Raw genomic sequence first — 19,301 nt, 5'->3', positions numbered from 1 at the left:
CCCTGTGCTGTTAATTACTGTTATGACACGGATGCAGAAGCCGGGTTTCTTACGGCCGGCTTCACATTAACAAACCACGAGCGAAACGTCCTCGCGGCTCCCAGCGCGGAATCGGATTCAGCGCAGAAAGTGGAAAAAGACCGTCCCCCTCCCCGCATCCGCCTTTTGTATGACTTGCTTAGATTATTAGCAAGGACATCTGGGGCTGGCCGTGGAACAAGTGTTACCCAAAACAGAACCGGCTGTTTTTCCAAATGAGCAATATGTTAATTCTTCCTTCCCCCTCCGCTTTCTTTACAACCTGGCACAAATACATCAAGAGCGGGGAACGAGGAGTCTTTGCAGGGAACAAGTGGCAGTTTTGAATTTACCTTTTGTGTGGGCCTCCGATGCAATCTTGAGGCATTTGCACCCTCTCGGCCACAGAAAGAAAGCGTTAATCTGCCCTATCTGGGGACGCAAAAGAACTGGAGGGAAGTAGATATTCACTGAAACCGCACAGGGGAATAAGGGTCTAGCTTTATTGAATCATCAAATCCCAGGAACGAAGCTCTTAATTAATTATGGGTGCTAAAAATTCAAGCCAGCTGTTTCTTTTTACTTGGCTCCGACAAAGACAGTCTGAGCCGAGATCTTCTCAATCACAATCGCTATAAATCACCCCCTCACTGCTACCTCTCGCCACGAAACGAACCTGTAGCTGACAGATGGTTTATTGTCCCCCCAGCATTCCTCCACCCTGTACGCAGGCCGGGGCTTTAAACAGCATTTGTCCGAGCAAGTTGTTGACTCTTCCCGAGGCAGCTCCGCGACTGCCCTTGCGCCCCTGCTTGCCAAAACCAAGCCGCCTTACAAATTTTTATGAGTAAGCGCGGCTGGCTGCAGCGCGAGCGGGCCCGGCCGGCTACTTCCCAGCGCTTCGGCGGGGAGCTCAGCCCTAAGCACAAACCCCCATCAGCCCGAGCCCCTGTGTCCCTGAACCTCGGAGTTACGCTGGGGCGCGCAGCGGTCGGACAGCTCGGAAGGAAGCGCTGCTCGGGAAGAGGCTCCTCGCCTGGAACCAGCTATTAATTAGCACCGCGCCTTCCCCTGCCGGCTTCCAGCTTCCACGTGGGGCCCGAGCCTGGCCAGGTTTCCCCGCGGGCGGGCGGCAGACTCGGCTTCCCGCACGAAACGCCAGGACGGACTGCGCTTGCCCCAGTGCGGGTGTAGCGCCGGGTACAGCAGAAGGAGGCCCAGAGCCTCAGACCGCACGTGGCACGCGCTGCCCGCAATCCACACCCGCATCACGCGGCCGCCCGCAGTTCAGTTGCCGCCCCAGCCGGGCAGCGCAGTACCCACGTGCAGCTCAGCCCACCCCGCCCGAGAGGTTCGAGGCAGCTGTGAGGGACCAGCCGATTGCCCAGCTGGGCCGAGCCCCTGCGCGCTAGACGCCTGGGAACCGCCCTTGGTGGCGGGAGTGTGATTGTCACTGCACTGGGCAGCAAGGCTCGCTCAACGCTCCGGCCCTGGCTGCTCCCCGGGTGTGCCGCCCCAGCGCGAGGCTGTGATCCGTGCGGACCCAGTACGCTCTTGGACTTCCACGGGGCCAGAAGCGGGAATGTAAAGCACGGCTCTGCAGAGCAACCCAGCAGGGAGGGTTTGGAAAGCGCTTCCAAGCCGGGCCTGGCAGCAAGCAGCATTTTGAACTAATTATTTAGCGATCCTACCTACAGATTATCCATCTCCTGCCGCCTTACACACCGCTAAAACACGCGTGTTAAACGGGTCTGCGTGTTACTTTGGCCCAGGAGGTGTTTTACCCCTCCCAGCAAATACTTCAGGAGACAGAAAAATCACGTTGGCGCAGGTAGTTTCTTTGAGGGCGGTGGATTTGTTTAATCGTTTTAATTAGCTCCCACGAAAGCAATCTGCATTATTTTTAGTGGTAATTTGCAGAACCCCATCAGGGCAGTAAGAGCGGCAGAGCAGGAGTTAGTGAACTGAGCTGTTGCTGTTTCCGGAAAGCGTGCAACGTTTCTGCAGGGAGGCTGAGACTCAAAGGGACGAACTCTGCATCTTAGGGTGGCAGGGCTTTAACGAAGCCTTCCCGTCCTTTGTTTTCTGTTGGCTAACTTTTCTCCTCCTTCCTTTTTAAGAGCGTCGGCTGGCTCTATTTCCAGTGGCAAAACCATGTGTAGGTGAGCAAGACAAGTAAAGATCCGGACTTAATGCTCTGTACGTTGACTCCATTGATTTAAAATAAATAAATGCCTCGTGTTTGGAAAGCCTTCAGTGTGCTTTGACTGACAGGAAACCTCGCGCCAGGGAACGACGTACAGCAGGCTAGTGGTTTGATAGCCTGCTTGTAAAAGCTTCAGAAATCAGTTCACCCCCAGCTACCAGAAACTAGATGTCCTCAGCACACTGTTACTCCTCTGCTATAATTAGAGCATGTTGGAACTTGCTCGGAGTTCTGAGAACAGGTCTGCTTGGCTGGTGCAGGCTGCTGGGGAATAACCACCGAGATCCGTTCTTCCTTCGTGTTGTTTAATGTAGACTTACGAAAGACACGTCGTGATTAACGCAGGTCTTCGCAGACACCTTCTGCTGACATTCCCCTGTCCCCGGCTATTACTTTTAGATGTCTTTCGCCTCCCACCTTCACTTCAGGGGCTGCTGTAATCAGCCTTCGCTCGCATTGTCTGGTATATTTTGCCCGGCCACTTCTTTCCCCCTGAAATTGATTTACTTGCTTAAAGCAAACAGCAGAACTCCCCACACTCATGGCTGCTGACGGATACGACTTTAAATGCGCACTTATTTAATTGGATCAGCTCCCAAGATAAGAGATAAACGGGCTCCTAGTTTGCCAAGTTATTTTCAGAGGTATGCACTGATGTGTGGAAGAGAAGTTAATGCAGAGAAGAGACACAGTGTACTTAAAATACCTTGGGTCTAGACTAGTTGAGAGGACGCCTGCCCTTTACCACATGTGAGCAGAGGAATTGTTTGCTGCTTATTAGGACGAGTGGTGTTGGGAGAAGGGGAATCAGCAGTACTGTTAACTGGAACCCAGCGCCTCGCCCGTGTTAACTCACTTACCTGCCACAATATATAGTGGCCAGTTCTATTGATATTTAATAACCAAAGCCTGCGGCTTTTCCTATTTAAAACTGTCAGCGTACCTTAGCCTGGGGCGGGTCTGCGTCAACAGGCAGCTAATGCCCACCTCCGAAACTATCCCCCTTCAATGCTGTCTCGCCTTGTTCTTCTCTGTGTTCTACATCCCTCTGCAGGAGACGTTAACAGACGGTTATTGATACGAACACAGTTTTGGTTGCTAAAGGCCTTCCAAAACAAATCCTCCGGCTGAATGCCAGCGTATGCGCGTTGGCGGTTGACAGCTGATTAGCGAAATGATTTACGGCCCAGTTAAAAAGGATGCTCCCGTCAAAGGCAGCAATTGGAAGGAAAGATAAGCCCGCACCCCCGAAGGCTTTCCCCGGGAAAGTCACCCAACCAATCTAAACCTACTCTGCAAATACCTGAAACACCCCAGGAAGCAATTGGTCGCAGATGAAACACAGTCTCTGTTCCGAGTTTCCCTGGCAACTCCTGACAACTGCAGCCCGCCCTCACCTGTCCACCCGGGATATATTTCACAGGTGGGGCCGGAGCGGCCGCCTGCCCCCGCACCACCGCGGGACTAGGGCTGGGGCGCACAAGGCCGCCTGACGCACCGCTGTGGGAGCCTCAGCCCTCCTGTTGCAAAGCTCGTTAATTGATTAAGCCCCACCCCTCGCGCCCTGCCTAAGGGAAGCTTTCGCTCCGCAATCAAGTAGGAGACTTTGATCCCAGCTCATCCTCTTAGGTCTTTCCAGCTGAAATCGGCGCACAAACTATGCGGCGTTATTGTTCGCGCTGGCTGCGCTTCTGATTCCGAAAGGGCTGATTTATTAGCTTGTCAAGGGGAGCATTGTTCGGGAAGGCAATCAAAAAGCACTTACCTAGCTAAGCTAAAATTACTGCCTTTTCACCGCCTAATTTGTATAACTCCCATGAAGGAACTTGGGAAGTGTTTGATGAGGCACAAAATGATGATTAATGAATTTGTTGGCCTGCTGCTCATCAAACAGGAGTAGTGTATCTCCCCGCGCTTGGCCGCGGGGGCTGATGCTGCATGGCTGCGTAAAGCAAGCCCAATGTGATCTCCTTTCCAGCCCCCTCTTAACCCGCACGACCCGAGGAATAGCTCCGTGTAACAGAGGCAACGTCAGGGGAGCGCGCAGACAAAGGGCCCGTTTGAGAAGCGGGTAACTGAGAAATGGGAGGGAAGGAGCTGCGGGGACGGATCCGCTCAGCTTTCGCCTCCTCCGCCCCTTTGACCGCTGGAGTGGGAAGAAGAGAGAAACCAAATCAGGTGCGAGCGGGGGGGGACAAGGCGCCTTTGGCGCGTAGCCGGGAGCGAGCAAACAACGTCATTGTTGCTTGCGCGAGAGCGAAGACAGGCGGCGTCTCCCGCCGCTCACCCCTGGGAGCCTGCGCGCTACAGCCCCTTCTCCTAGGGCCGCGCTCGGAGCGAGGCCATCGCACGTGCGGGGAGCTCATTGAGGGGCCTTCTATGCCTTCAACCGGCCGGGCTGGAACGAGCGGGGCGGCGCACGTGGTCAGGTTCCTTCCAGCTCAGCTGACTGCGCCAAGCGCCTGAACAGGCCCGTTGGCTCCAGCGCAAAGTCTGAGCAACATCTGAGCTCTGCTCCTGACAAGCCAGGCGAGAGTCCCGAGTGGTAAAAGCTTCACACGCGTGGGGAGCATTCACCTGGCAGTAGAGACAGTTCAAGCACCGCTCGGTTAACCCACTGTCCACTCATCAACACCCACTTAACTACACTCAGGTAGGGATTGATGCGCACGCTACCTGCAGTTCTGTTTCTGGAGTTGCCCCTGGCCAGCCGAACACAGGCCTCCGAACAGGATCACCTTCTTCACCAGCTCAAGCTGGTGTTTATGTTACAGTTGCTGTTTCGCCCCCAGCGCTCTCCTTCGTTTGAGGGCTGAAGCTAAATATCTTCCCAGGTATAAAGAAGCACTCGCCTGTTGAGGGGCTATTCCTGAGGTTCTGAAGAGTCAGATCCTGTTCTGAAGAATGGTTCATGGTTTTACTAGAATTGGGCAGTGGGTCATCTGAGAATCTGGGGAGCTGAGAGAAGTAGGTGATTAGAGTACAAAAGGGGCTTGGAGATCACAGCAGCTTTTTTGTGGGCATGGTGGTTAGTGAACCCTCCCTTAGCTTTTCCTGTACCCCCATCACACTTCAGCTATCGTAAATTGGGAAGTGTTGCTTAGTCAGGATTGGGAAGGTGAAAGGCCCAGGTCAGACAAAGCAGCAGGAAGGGCGGAGACTTTCAGCCAGCCCTCCGGATTCACTGCTTCACCTTGCCTAGGAGATCTACTACCTTGGGCTAGGCATCAGAGGACCCTGCTGTTGCAAGGGTCCAACAGCTTCACCAGGAATCCACTGGGAGGGAGCAGAGGGTTGGCTTCCATCTCCTGTCATGACAGCATGTTCCTTCCTTAAGCCTTTGTACCAAATCTGCTACCTGGACTTGTACCCCTGAAATGGGGGGACCCTCCTTAGGGATCAGAAGCCCTTACCCTTCACCACCCCACTTTCCAGCCAGCAATGAGGATGCACAGTTGGAGAAAATTTTGTCTGGGATCTAAGAGTGCTTTACATTCGATAGAAAAGATTTACAAAACTGCTTGGGATCCATAGGTCAAAAATACATTTTTGTTTCCATAGTCCTGCTTTGAAATGATTTCTGTAGCACCACGACAAGTAATCCCTGACAGCTCTCTTCAGGGCAGCATTTGTGGAAACAAAGCACACATTACTTGAGCCTGACCGTACCTTGGCTCCTTTGACATAACCAACCTGATGTTTAAAAGAGGAAAAAAACATTTATTTTAATGCTGGCAAACTGGTGCTTGTCTAGTTGTCTGAGAAGTTTTTAGCTAAAATTATCGCCTGAGAAATGAATGTTTATAAACACGTTCAAATAACATCCCTGACACAAACCTACCATCAACATACAGCTCAACAAGTTTTATCTTCAAGTCCTTGACCTGTGACTGCTTTTACAAATGCTCTCTGTTCATTAGCAATTTCAGGTCACATTTGGTACCCGTGTCACTAGCACATAGTGCAGCTGTAAAATATACATATTGAATGCCAGCTGCAACACTAGTGTCTTTCTCTCCTCCCCACCGGGATAGCAACAAGATCTTACACTCTGATGAGAAAAAGGCGTAGCTATATCTGCATAATTACAGCAATATTGTAGGTCTTTAGTGCAGCAGCCCTAAAAGGCTGACTTAAGATTAAATATGTATTGCTAAAAGCTACCAAGCTGCATAGTGTGCATAGCATTAGACAATGACAGTTTTGGGGCATAATTGCTTTAATGTGGGCAATTAAGACTAAGTGCGTGTGATTTTAGTGTCTGCCCTACATTCCTCTGAATGATTACAATGATCAATACACATGATTTGTAAGTTGCTTCCTATTGATCCAATGGTAAAATGTTTGACCTTCCTTTGAGGAAGTAATTTGCTAAATTATGACACCACGTAAAGTCTTTCTTAGGTCAGAGGTGAGGGGTAATGGTGCACAGGGAAAAGAGGAAAAAATACTTTTCTTTTGCCTGAAAGTAGGACTAAATAATGTTTCTGCTGATCCTCTGACTTCTCCTTTGCAGGAGGGACCCCATTGATTTTGTCTTTGAAACCAACAGTGGAAAAATGACATTGAAAACTTCTGCCTTACTTTCAAACACTTTCTGAAATGAACAGTACCCATTTGCACTTCCATGCCAAAGCACTGAGGATCCCAGCTTGATATAGTTCTTGACCTTGTGAAGTGTATGCTATTTGAGCAGTAATCAGATAAAGTGTGCCAAAGCAGAGCCAGGAAACAGAACATTCTGCCATTGCTAAGAGCTGTGTTTACATGTATTCATGTATGAAATGTAAATGCTCCTCAGGTTCTTCATCACAGCTCATTTTGATTTGTATCATTAATGCAGAATAGGCTTCAGAAGATCACATTATCACATAGTAAAAGCTGTTCTTACAGAAAAACAAGCAAACTACTATGTGTAAAGGGCCCACAAAGCTATGCCATAGAGTGAATGGTTAATAGATGGAGGTAGATCAACTTTAATGTGAGCTCTGTGAAGAGCTTGATGTACAAAGCTGACTTTAGTGAGTGGAGCCAGCGTGACCAGAAAGAAGAAACACCCTCCAAGAAGCTACAGTACATTTGCAATGAATTACACCTTCAGAAGATGGTTTTGGAACAATCATGCATACTCCTACATGGTGAGATGCAAGGGAGGATGAGGCATCTCACATGGTATAGCTGGGCAAAAATCAAACCGTGAAAATTCACTATAGTTTCAAAACAGATGTCCTCCTTTAAAAAGTCAGAACCTTAGAATATGTTCTTTGTGCCAGGACAAGCAGCCTTATTTCCCAATTGGAAGCTATTGAGAAAGACACCATGAAATCTCTAACAAACCCCAGACACCTGTTGTTTTCCTGTTACACAGATTTTTTGTAATGAATGTAGTTTTCTTGCAAATTAGGATGAGACTCTGCCCATGGGTGTAGATCACTTTCTATCTGATATGACAGGTCTCAGTTACATAATAATGGGGAAAACTGCTTGGCTACCAATGGTTTAGCTAATCTACAGGCAAGCTGTATCTTAATAATGATAACATTTATATGCTAGCCTGTATACAAAGTCATGAAACACATGTGAAATATAAACATGTCCATCCAAGTTCCTGCCACTATGCAGGTCATGGGAAATGTGGGATGTCAACAAATAGGCAAACCACAAGCAATGGTTCAGTAGGACTCAATCAGCCCAGAGGTCCTGAAAGAACTTAAGACTAAAGTAGCTCATTTACTGCAAATTTATCATTAAACGAAAGGATGGGAGGGTAGCAAGTGTGCTTCTTTTACTTAGCTTCACACATTCCCCAGCCCTCCCAATAGCAGACCCATGAGTCATAACAGCAGCCTTCAAAATAGAACTGTAAACATTTAAATGAGCATAACATGAAAATAACTAACCAACAAGGATTCTGTGAAGGAAAATCTTGGCTCTGGAAGAATGGCAATTCAGTAGTGGATGAAGGGTAACAGTAGAGTGGCTGACAGTTTCAAAATGTCTTTGATAAAGCCCCTTAAGAGAGAATGTTAAACCCAAAACACTAGGACCCAGATTCGCAAACATTTTCTCAGATTTTCTCCACTGCTCTAATTTATGCCAGCTGGCTTCAGTCCCCAAAGGACCATAAATCAGGTGGGAAATGCCAGAGAGCACAGAGTGCTTCAGTCCCAGTATAGCCTGTACTGAGGGCCTGAAACGTTCCACTCGGGCAGAAATCATAAGTTGATATCAGGGTAAGTGCAGCCACTACTTTTAGTATGTTTTGAAATCAGCTGGTAGCATAGACTAATGTCAACTACAAAGGCAGACACTCTTCACCATCCTAGCGCTGAAACTACATGCAAGCCACATCTTAGTAATGACTGTTTACATGCTAGCCCAGTGGTTCTCAACCTTTCCAGACTGCTGTACCCCTTTCAAGAGTTCAATATATTTTGAGTACCCCAAGTTTCACCTCACTTAAAAACTACTTGCTTATAAAATTATAATAATACAAGTTACAGCATGCTATCACTAAAAATTGTTAGTTTTAATTTCTACTCGTTGCGAAGGGCTGTACTGAGCCCAAAGGCCCCCTGCTGGAGACCTCAGGGCTCTGTCGCACACATCCCTGAAGGGAGCAGTGGAAAGGTCCTCATAGCAGGTTATAGTGGTTGCACAGGAATCAACCAATCAGGGCCGAGAAAGGACATATAAAAGGAAGTGGCAGACCAGAGCAAGAGAGTGCTGTCAGGAGTTGTTGGGTTGACATGCTACTAAGACCTCTGAGAAGATTGACTGGAGTCCCAGTTGCCTGAAGCAACTGTAGCACAACAACAGCTAACGGGGGCAGGGAGCATGGGAATGAGAGGCTTCTGGCTGACTGCTCAGACTGGCTGAAGACTGAACCTGAGGAACCTTAGAGATACAGGCTCATACCAGGGCTGAAATTATTTAAAGACAGAGCTGCAGATGGGGCTAGAAAAACCACCTGAGAACCACAAAAAGGGCGTCACCAGACAATACAGAACACAGACAGACACATGATCAGAGTTGGTGCTCACAAGAGGTGGGTTTTGGCCCTGTCACAACCATATAATTATAAATTACTTTGACTATAAATATTATAGGTACTTAGTTTTCAGCATAATGCATGTGGACCAGTAGAAACAAGTCATTGTCCAGATGAACTTTTCAATTGTACTGACATTACTAGTGCTTTTCAGGTAGCCTGTTGAAAACTAGGCAAATCTCTAGATGAGTTGGTGTATCCCCTGGAAGACCTCAGTGTACCTCCCAAGGTCCACATACCTCTGGCTGAGAACCACTGTGCTAGCCTGTGTACGAAGTCATGAAACACACATGGGAAATATATGTGTGTCAGTCCCAGCTAAACAATTGGTAGTCTGTTAGCCCCTTGCAAGGATAAATATTACATGTTGTGCACATTACAGAAAAGTGAGCTAGTGGAAAAAGCTATCCAAATGGTTACTCATGAATGACAAATATTGAAATGTTACTCAAGCTGGTCAAATTTTTTACAACTGAATGGTTTTCCATCAGAAAATGTTGCTTTGTTGAAACCAAAAATGGAAATTTTCTGTTTGAAGGCACCAAGTTCAATGTGCTTTTATTTAGAAAAATATTTTCAAAAGATAGATTGAAATGTATGTTCACCACATTTGGAATTAAAACTTTTCATTTAAAATTATTTTATATTCTAATAACTATAGAAAAAGTTGAAATCTGAAAGTACCATTTCATTTTTATCAAAACTGAATGTTTGACTCTTTGGAAAAGGAACTTTATTGAAAGTTTCATTTCACTGGACATTTTTGATATTGTTGCTCCAATTTGGAGTGAAAACAAATGTTGGAATGTCCCATAGAACACATTTGAAATTCTGACCAGCTCTAGTTACTTGGTAAGGAAAAAGAGAACCAACAATTAATCAATTTATACAGCAAAATAGTTACCAGTTTATATTCTTGCAATATTACCTACTGATAAATTGGTGCAGCTATCCTGCCTGACACATGAGATCTCACTGAAGGAATGAGTGGAGACAGAGGAACAGAATGGCCCACTTCTCAGGCAGTTCATTTAATAGGATATGCTCCTTTCCTGGCCAGTTAGTGGCATGGGAGAGACCAATTACAACAGCACCCAAAAAGACAGCAGACCAGGATGACATGGCAGAGTAAGAGTCCTTTGCTACTCTATCCTGATATGCCTGTTCCAATGGATTCTATGTTATCTCCAGAGGAGAAAGATGGGCCCGAAACTACTGTTCAGTTGTTTTTACCTAGATAAAAGCTAACATGGCTCAAAGGTGGGTGCCCAGAATTAAGCACCACAATTCGTGTTCAGTCTGGATTATAGATTAGAGGGTTGGTTTACAGAGGTGGGGAGTGCTCACAAAGGCTATTGAAGTGACTGAGAAAACAGACACTGCCCATGTAGACGGGGGCCTTTCGAAAGGACTCCCTGATTTCAAAAGCCCCTTCTCAAAACCAAATGGGAAGGGGCTTTCGAAATCAGAGGGTCCTTTCAAAAGGCCCCTGTCTGTATGGATGGCATGTATTTTGAAAGCGGAACTTTCGACTCGCGTGTGGCCACCATTATGCTAACGAAGCACTGCATATTTATGGCAGCACCTCATTAGCATCTTCTGAAATCCCTCATTACCATGCACCTTCCAAAAGGAGGGGGCTAGTGTAGACATGGCCTAATGGTTAAAAATGTTTAGTGTGAAGAGCATTTACTCTGTCAACTACTATAAAGAACAGAGAGAAAGCCTTGCTAGTCTATATACTATCAAAACAAAAGAGCAGTAAAGTAGCACTTTAAAGACTAAAAAAATAATTTATTAGTTGAGCTTTCGTGGGACAGACCCACTTCTTCAGACCATCGCCATACCAGAACAGACTCAATATTTAAGGCATAGAGAACCAAAATAGCAATCAAGGTTGACAAATCAGAAAAAAAATTATCAAGGTGAGCAAATCAGAGAGTAGAGGGGCAGTGGGGGGAGTCGAATTAGATTAAGCCAAGTATGCAAAAGAGCCCCTATAATGACCCAGAAAATTCGCATCCTGGTTCAGACCACGTGTTAATGTGTTGAATTTGAATATAAAAGAGAGTTCAGCAGCTTCTGTTTCCAATCTTTTGAGAAAATTCCTCTTCAGGAAGACGCAAACCTTCAGGTCATTAACAGAATGACCCACTCTGTTAAAATGTCGGCTGACCGGTTTGTGGATCAGGAGTGTTTTTATGTCTGTTTTGTGCCCATTAACTCTTTGTCTAAGAGAGTTTGAAGTCTGTTCAATATACAAAGCATCTGGGCGTTGTTGGCACATGATGGCATATATGATGTTAGTTGAGGAGCATGAGAATGTGCCTGTGATTCTGTGACTAACCTGGTTAGGTCCAGCGATGGTATCCCCAGAATAGATATGTGGACAAAGCTAGCAGTGGACTTTGTTGCAAGGAAAAGTCCCAGGACTGGTGTTCCTGTGGTTTAGACTGTGGCTGTTGGTGAGAATCCTCATAAGGCTGGGAGGTTGTTTGTAGGCGAGAACAGGCCTGTCACCTAGGGCCTTCTGGAGTGTGGCATCCTGATTAAGGATAGGTTGTAGGTCTTTAATAATGTGTTGCAGTAGCTACTCCAAGATAGGCCCAAAAAAGCCAAGAACAGAACACCACTGGTCATTACCTACAGCCCCCAACTGGGTCTTTTCCTTGCAACAAAACCCGCTGCCAGCTTTGTCCACATATCTATTCTGGAGATACCATCACTGGACCTAACCAGGTTATTCACAGAATGACGGGCACATTCTCGTGTTCCTCAACTAATATCATATATGCATCATGTGCCAACAATGCCCAGATGCTTTGCATATTGGACAGACTTCAGACTCTCCTAGACAAAGAGTTAATGGGCACAAAACACAGGGTCACCATTATGCTAATGAGGCACTGGATATTCATTACAGCTCCTCATTAGCATATCTTGAAGTGTCTCATTAGCATCTCCCTTTTGAAAGGTGGGGTGCTAGTGTAGACCCAGCCAATAGGACTTACATGCATACCTCAAGTACTGCCCTGAATGGGATGTTTTCCTGATTTAGGACCAAAAGAAGCAGATAAATGAACATCTAGTTCATAGCGTGCCAGACGCGACCATTTATTTAGGGCTCATTCAAGGGCTCTACTCTAACAATGCTGATTTGTGAATCAAATGGCTGTTTATGGTCTACACACTATGGCTGGTACTGGTTGCATGATTAAATCTTGTCAAATGGAAGGAGGTGACAATATAGGGTTTGGAAAGTTGGAAGGAAGAAAGAAAGAATTCTCCTGTGCAAAAGCTGGGTGTGTGTGGAAGGTTTTGCAAGTTCAAAATACAATTCCCATGTTTCTTGGTTACTGTTAACTTTAGTTTGCCAGCTTACTAACTACATCATTTGGATGAGTATTTTAAAAACATAATGGCTATCACTCAGACTGCTTTGAAGTAAGTAAAAGTGAAATGACTACTAGCATTTAATTCATAATATGATGCTAAAAATTTTGATACGGGGTCTCAAAAATACAATATTTGAAGTTAAAAGGAGACATCTTGATTAAAGCCAGAACACATTGTTTGGCTGAATGTCAAATTTTGGTTCACATACTTATAGACTCACTTGTTTGCTTGCAAAAGCGCATATATTTTCAGGGGACATGTCAAAAATACATGCCATGGAGCTGCTGACAAATGATGAACAGAAAACTGCTTCAAGTATGGGAACCATTGGAATAGCTCAACTCATAAGGGAGTGATAGAACTTTAGACATTAGAAAGTGGGGGAAAGGATGTTCTTGCAGTCAATGCACCAGGCTGGGATTTGAGGTTCAGGCTTTTGCTCCATCACAGACTGTGTGACTATTTGAGCAAATGATCACCGCTCCATGCATCAGTGCTCCATCTGTAAACTGGTTACAATGCTATGCCCCAATTACTACTTAACCTCCAAGTTATAATGCTAAATATTAGAGCATAAGTCTGTAGTATTACATAGCTCTGTGGTTCTCAACTAGGGGAAAATGAACCACTGGGAGTACTCTGAGGTCTTCCAGCAAGCACATCAACTCATTCTAGAGATCTGCCTACTTTTACACCAGGCTACATAAAAAGCACTAGAGTCAGTACATACTAAAATTTCACATGACTTGTTTATACTGTGTTACATACTATACATTGAAATATAAGTAAAATATTTATATTCCAATCTATTTTATATTTATATGGTAAAAATGAGAAATAAGCAATTTGTCAGTAAGTATGCTGTGACCATTCTATATTTTTAGTCTGATTTTTATAAGCAAGGGGTTGTCAGCTGAGGTGAAATTTGGGAATGTCCAAGGAAAGCTATCTGCCTCGAAAGGGTACAGTAGTCTGGAAATGGTGAGAACCACTGTGCCAGAGCACCCAGCTGGAAGTTGAGGACCATGGGTCTATGCATCCCACTCCAATCAAGCTTCTATTATTTGTCCACAATTGAATAGTTTCAACAGGGAAGACAGAGGAAGGCCCCCATCAGAATATACCATAATTCAGGGATTACAACGCCCTTCCCAAAGGAGGACTATTCCTGTTCAAATTCTTTCTTCCCCTCTGGAAGATAGGGGAGAATTGAAGGTGGATCACCCCAAGCTTCAACCACTGTAGTAAAAGTCATAATGTGGACATCACCATCTCCTGCATCAATTTTGAATGAGACCCCTGTTTTGAATCAGCTATTGAACTGGGTCCCCCCACAAACATCAGTAGCAGATGCATGTTTGTCTTCCCTTGCTTTTGAAGTGCTCTGTGGCTCAGATGACACACAAGAGTTCAGACAGCAAAAGAAAGGCAGAAGTGTGCATGTCCAGAGGCAGAAACTTAGGTGCCCCGAGAAATTTTACCCTGAAAGTTTATGTGCAGAATGAGTTTAGGCATCTATGGGGTTTGGTGGGAATTTTGTGGCTTGTAATGGGATTAATCCTGATAGGCCCCTAAATCTGACACTTAGGCACCCAAATACCTTAGTGGGCCTGGATCTCTTGGCTACCTGGATGGAAGACATATTAGGGCACTGGTTCAAATTTGGAACAATTGGTAGTGATAAATAAGTAAGAGGTAGGGCACGTTCATTTGGCACTGATAACTCTTAGACCAGTTCTGGTTAAGTAGATTCTTGTAAACCACCCCATAACCTGAACTGGTGCTTTTCAACAGCAAAACTGCAATTGCAAAAGTGGCTATGGTTACACTTACCTGAACTGCTGGCAGCTGCTGGCAGAAAAAAAGCGGTGCAAACGTGGTTCTGCTGGCGAAACACCCCCTTTGTCAGCAGCTTCTTATGCCTGGAAAAAAATCAGGCATAAAAGGCTGCCGACAAAGTGGTGTGTGGTTTCTGCCAGCACAACATTTACACTGCTTTTTTTTTTGCCAGCAGCAACAACTGCCAGTGAGCAAATATGCAAATGAGTACCATTTGCATTTTCAAGATCGCCCATTTGCATACTGCTGCCAGCAGTCTGGGTCAGTGTAACCGTAGCCAAGGAGTACAGAATTAGTATAGAGCTTACTGTTTTCCTGCACAGCCAGGAAAAATTTCTGTGGTGACCTCCAAGGCCAGTGTCTAAAGAAAGCATCATATCCAGGGATGTAATAAAATCCTACAACTCTTTCCCTCATTTGAACCAAGTGGGCAGTGTCTTAGGCAACCTGAACTATGCCTTTTCAAAATGAACCAGTGTAATTAAATCTTCACTGGGGTATCATGCTTGATCAAGCCACCTTCAGCTAACTTTAACCCTTTGAATCAGTAATCATCCCTTACATCTACTGAACTCATATACTTAAGATAGGATTGCTACTTATACTAAAGGATAATTGACATTCTTTTGTGAAATGAGACTTTACAAAATTGTGGGTGCTAAGTGGACTTTAAAGGTACCATAATGATTTGCCATTTTGGGTCATGAAAAGAAAATACTATGTCAGTTTCTCCAATGGAAAATGTAGAAACATACCAGCAGTATATTGACTGAGCTGTTAAAATGGGGGATGGGGAACAACTGTTGGGGGAGCTCGTTAATATCAAGGGTTATCACTCGCTTCTGCTTATACTGCAGACCATGTCAAAAGCTTTCTAATAATCAGTGCAGCTTTTCTTTTCTTCCATCTTTCCCTTTTCCATCTAGTGTTAAAAGAGTCAAGGAATTGATGGTTTGATCTTTAAGCCTTGCCTGTTTGATAGCAAACTTCTCATCCATCTTAAATACATGGCAAGTTAGAACATCTCTCAGCAGCAGTTACAGAACAGATTTTTATTAACTGTAGAACCACTGGTGTCTTTTGACTTCAGATCCAATGTTTGAAATGTTTTCAACTTTTGTCCATTAGAGAATGCACACGTGTGATGTTCCTCTAACATTTAGAAATATACATTCTGTGCTTCACATAACCTTTCCCCAAAATTTCCCAGCAACCCACAGTGTCTGTTTCCTTCAGACTTCAACACTTGCTGTTTTAGAGGTACTGCAATGCAGGAATGAATATATGTTTTGACAACACAGATTCTGTTTGGCTATAAATTGTACTCTTGTTGGTTAGCGTTTGCACAAAGGCTTCAGCCTTTACTTTGATAGGATTGCAGTAGAATTCAAATAATCAGCTACTCAGGACTTTAGTTTTTCATGCAGGATATGAGTAGCTACAATTATAGTCAATGGGATAGACTTATATTCTGCTTTTGGCCAATCAATCTGAAGATATTTATCACTGCTCCTTGGTAGCAGAGCAAGGAAAGAACATAGAAATACTTGTTACTGAAGTTCATCCATGAAAATTTCTTTTTGGAGAAAAAAGACACCATTTAGTACACAAATTTACTCTTATGTTTTAAAATGAAAGTTGATGCTACTAACACTTGTCAGCATAATTATCCTGCAATGCTAGTGGCACCATCACACCACATTTCCTTTCACTGTTGAGGCAAGATTATAATTAACGAGACTTGAGGAAGTGGGGAAACTAATATTAAATGCAAACACTCTGATTAAACAAAGGGAGGCCTGTGATATAAACTAATAAAATTTTGGGAATAGATATGGAAGAATGAAGTGACTCCTTGAATTGTGAATTTCAAATCCGAGGTTGTTTTCATCATTAATATGACCTTAGGTGTGAAATAAGTGTCCTGCTTCACTATTCCAGATTTATACCAGTGCAACTTTGATTATGATGATATAAGGCCTGAGACATAGGCAACGGTTTATTTTTATTTCATTTTATTTAGAAAAGAATCAAATCTTACCCAATTGTTATCTACTGGAGAACTGAATGGCAGAAATAGCTGGTTTGCCCTGTCAGTTAACCACAAGTTTAAGCTATTGTGTGCATTTATATATACACTATTTCTAAAACTCTTACATTTGACTAACTGTGCAAAGAGTATTTGGTATATGAATCACCCATTTCAAGCATGCAGTTTTTTATGCAGTAGAATGCAATGGCTCTAGATCGTGTGGGGGTAAGCATTCTGGTTTGGAGCACATCTTATATTTACTTAATAGACATGACAGCTCAAATGATGTCCTTTTTAACCCTTTGGAGACAGAAGAACCTCTGAGGCAATTATTTGGTAAACTAAGGGATGCATCTTGCTAAGCGTTAAAACTAGATATGATTTAATCAAGATGTATCATGTCAATCTTTATTAGGTAATGGATTATTAGACTTAATAGTCCCTGCCAGATGGGTTGCCTCAGAGGCACACTAAAGACGAAAAATCTTAGCTCCAGTGGCAGAGCCAAGTAGCTGGCTCAGGATCCCACTCATCTATCTATTCAGGATGAATATATGGATTAGGCCTTCATAGTAGGAGGAGATTTAACACTGCCTAAACACTTCTGTTTTGCAAGGAGCAAGAGTTGGATCCAGGAGACGGTGAATGCCTTGACTCTGTTCTCATATTGCCTTCTCCTCAAACCCCTGCACAGGAAATCACAGCAGAGCTGGATTTCACACAAAGGCAGATTTTATGTGAAAAGCCAGTCTTTCCATAAGGGCAGACTTAAAATCATGACATACTTACCAACAGAAATGCTATATTAGCTTGCTTTTAAATGGTTTTTATTGGCTCCCTTTGACCCATGAAGTTAAACTCACGATAACCAAGCTTCACAAGGTGAAAGGGTAAAAAAAATCCAGTACTACTCTCAAACCCAAAACATCCCTAAAATAACTTTCTGTAATGTGGGAGGAATATATACACATTCTGTATGGTGTGACATAAAGGTTCCATTAAGACCCCTTTGGAATCTCTTGATTAATTCATTTGTGGTTTCTCCTCTCACATGTAACATGGCTTCCCCAAACAGACTGTACCACATTACACCACCATACATTCTCTGTCTCTTATGTCAATGTAGTGTGTATATAACACTGAACTACCATGAGGGGGTGGATTTGTATACTGGTCTGCCTTTAGGACTGAGGCCAGGTCTGACTACAAAATTTTGACAATGTAATTACGTAGCACAAATATGTCCTACATAGGACATTGACACAACTATTCTGGCACCTATGCAAATGCAAAGGGGTTCTGGCAGCCTAGCTAATGTTGGTCAGAGATGTGATGTTATTTTACCAGTAGAAAAACTTTTGTTGGCATATGCTGCATCTGCACTAGGGAGATAATCTCTCCCAGCAGTTGTAGAGAGCCAGTAACTTGAGCTGTACTCTTGACTTTGACATTGACTTATTCTTAGGCTTGGGGATAAACTTTTTTAGGACATGTAACTACATATTTCTGCTGTCCACCTTTGGTGGTTAGGGGTTTAAGGAGGTGCAATTTGTGACCTTCTTCTTCAGGCTATGCTCTGGCTCTCATTCCAGCTGCCTGAGGATTTTCTTGCCATGAGGAAGATCCTTGGGTGGCACAGGTGCGCTGTACCCTCCCTCATCTCATGGCTTTACACCATCCCTTCTTGGGATAAAGGGGAATGGCCAGGATGCCTCAGCTGACCCCAACTGTCTTTGTCATAAGCAAAGGTAGCTTTTGAGGAAGTCCCAAGACCCAGGGCTTCACAATGGAGGCAGAATGTCACCTTTGCCCTCCCATTGCTAGTGCTGTTATGCCTATAGTTCAGCCAGACACGAGATTCTGGCAGAAGGGAAAAATTCTCACTTCCTTTAATATGAAAATTTCCTTGTTTTTTAGGAAGGTCTCTATTAGCTTGAAAGGTTAAAATAGATGTTGTTACAGAGTCTAAACTAGGAGGCTGATGTACTGAAAAAAAAGCATCTATGATTATTTAGTTTTCAAGCCGCTGTCACAGAGATTGTGTTTGTTGAAGTCACATCCTTCATATTCTGTGCCAACCAATATTTTTAGACCAGGAGCAGAACAGGAATAAGTGGCTTTTAAGTAACACACACAGGCTTTTAACCATATTCTTTAAATTACATGATGTATTTTTACTTGTGCTCTATTTTCCTTCTTGAAATGACAATATAAGCCTCTTTCAAGTAACTGAAATAAAGTCTCACATTCTCTATACTTAAACTACCTAAATTATACCTGAACTGAATGCCCATAAATGTTTAGGAAAGCTCCTCCTCTATACTAAGATCTGCAGGATATAAATGTTACTGAATACATATTATGGTATCATTTATTTGGAATTTCACTACATCTTGGTTGAAGCTGCACCTTTAATAACATTTGTCAGAAAATATTTTCTAAGGCTAGATTCTAAGCTCTGCTAAAATACTCCAACACTGAAAAAGTTAAAAATGGCTGTAGAAAACCACTTACTTTTGTAAGATTTAGCTGTAATTAGTTAATATAAGGCCAACATTTTTCTACACATGGAGAAGAGGGACCAGATCTTCAGCTGATGTAAACTCCCATTGAATAGTGCCATCCTCTCCTCACTAATGATCTGGCCCTCCTGTTGATTACACCACATACCAGTGGAGAATTTACAGTTAGATTCAGGCACATTAGCACACAATGAATTACAATCTCATTTTACAGACAGCCCCTCTCCACCTAGTAGC

At 44.1% G+C, this 19,301-nt stretch overlaps 1 protein-coding gene across 3 annotated transcripts in view; it reads left to right on the top strand.

The window, feature by feature from the left end:
- The window catches only part of IRX5 (iroquois homeobox 5), a 104,574-nt gene that overhangs the window by 8,429 nt on the left and 76,844 nt on the right, over nucleotides 1-19,301 (top strand). Inside the window, exon 4 of one of the 3 annotated variants that reach the window (XM_075008937.1) lies at nucleotides 6,741-6,802. The exons of the other annotated variants lie outside the window; for them this stretch is intronic. Within the exon in view, the coding sequence (XP_074865038.1) occupies nucleotides 6,741-6,787 (47 nt within the window). The 3' untranslated portion in view covers nucleotides 6,788-6,802. Of the gene's footprint in view, nucleotides 1-6,740; nucleotides 6,803-19,301 lie in introns of those variants that run through there. 3 annotated transcript variants of the gene reach the window in all.

Source organism: Carettochelys insculpta, chromosome 14, assembly GCF_033958435.1.
Source record: "Carettochelys insculpta isolate YL-2023 chromosome 14, ASM3395843v1, whole genome shotgun sequence".
Classification (NCBI taxonomy): domain Eukaryota; kingdom Metazoa; phylum Chordata; order Testudines; family Carettochelyidae; genus Carettochelys; species Carettochelys insculpta.
This window is presented reverse-complemented; position numbering and strand designations above follow the sequence as displayed.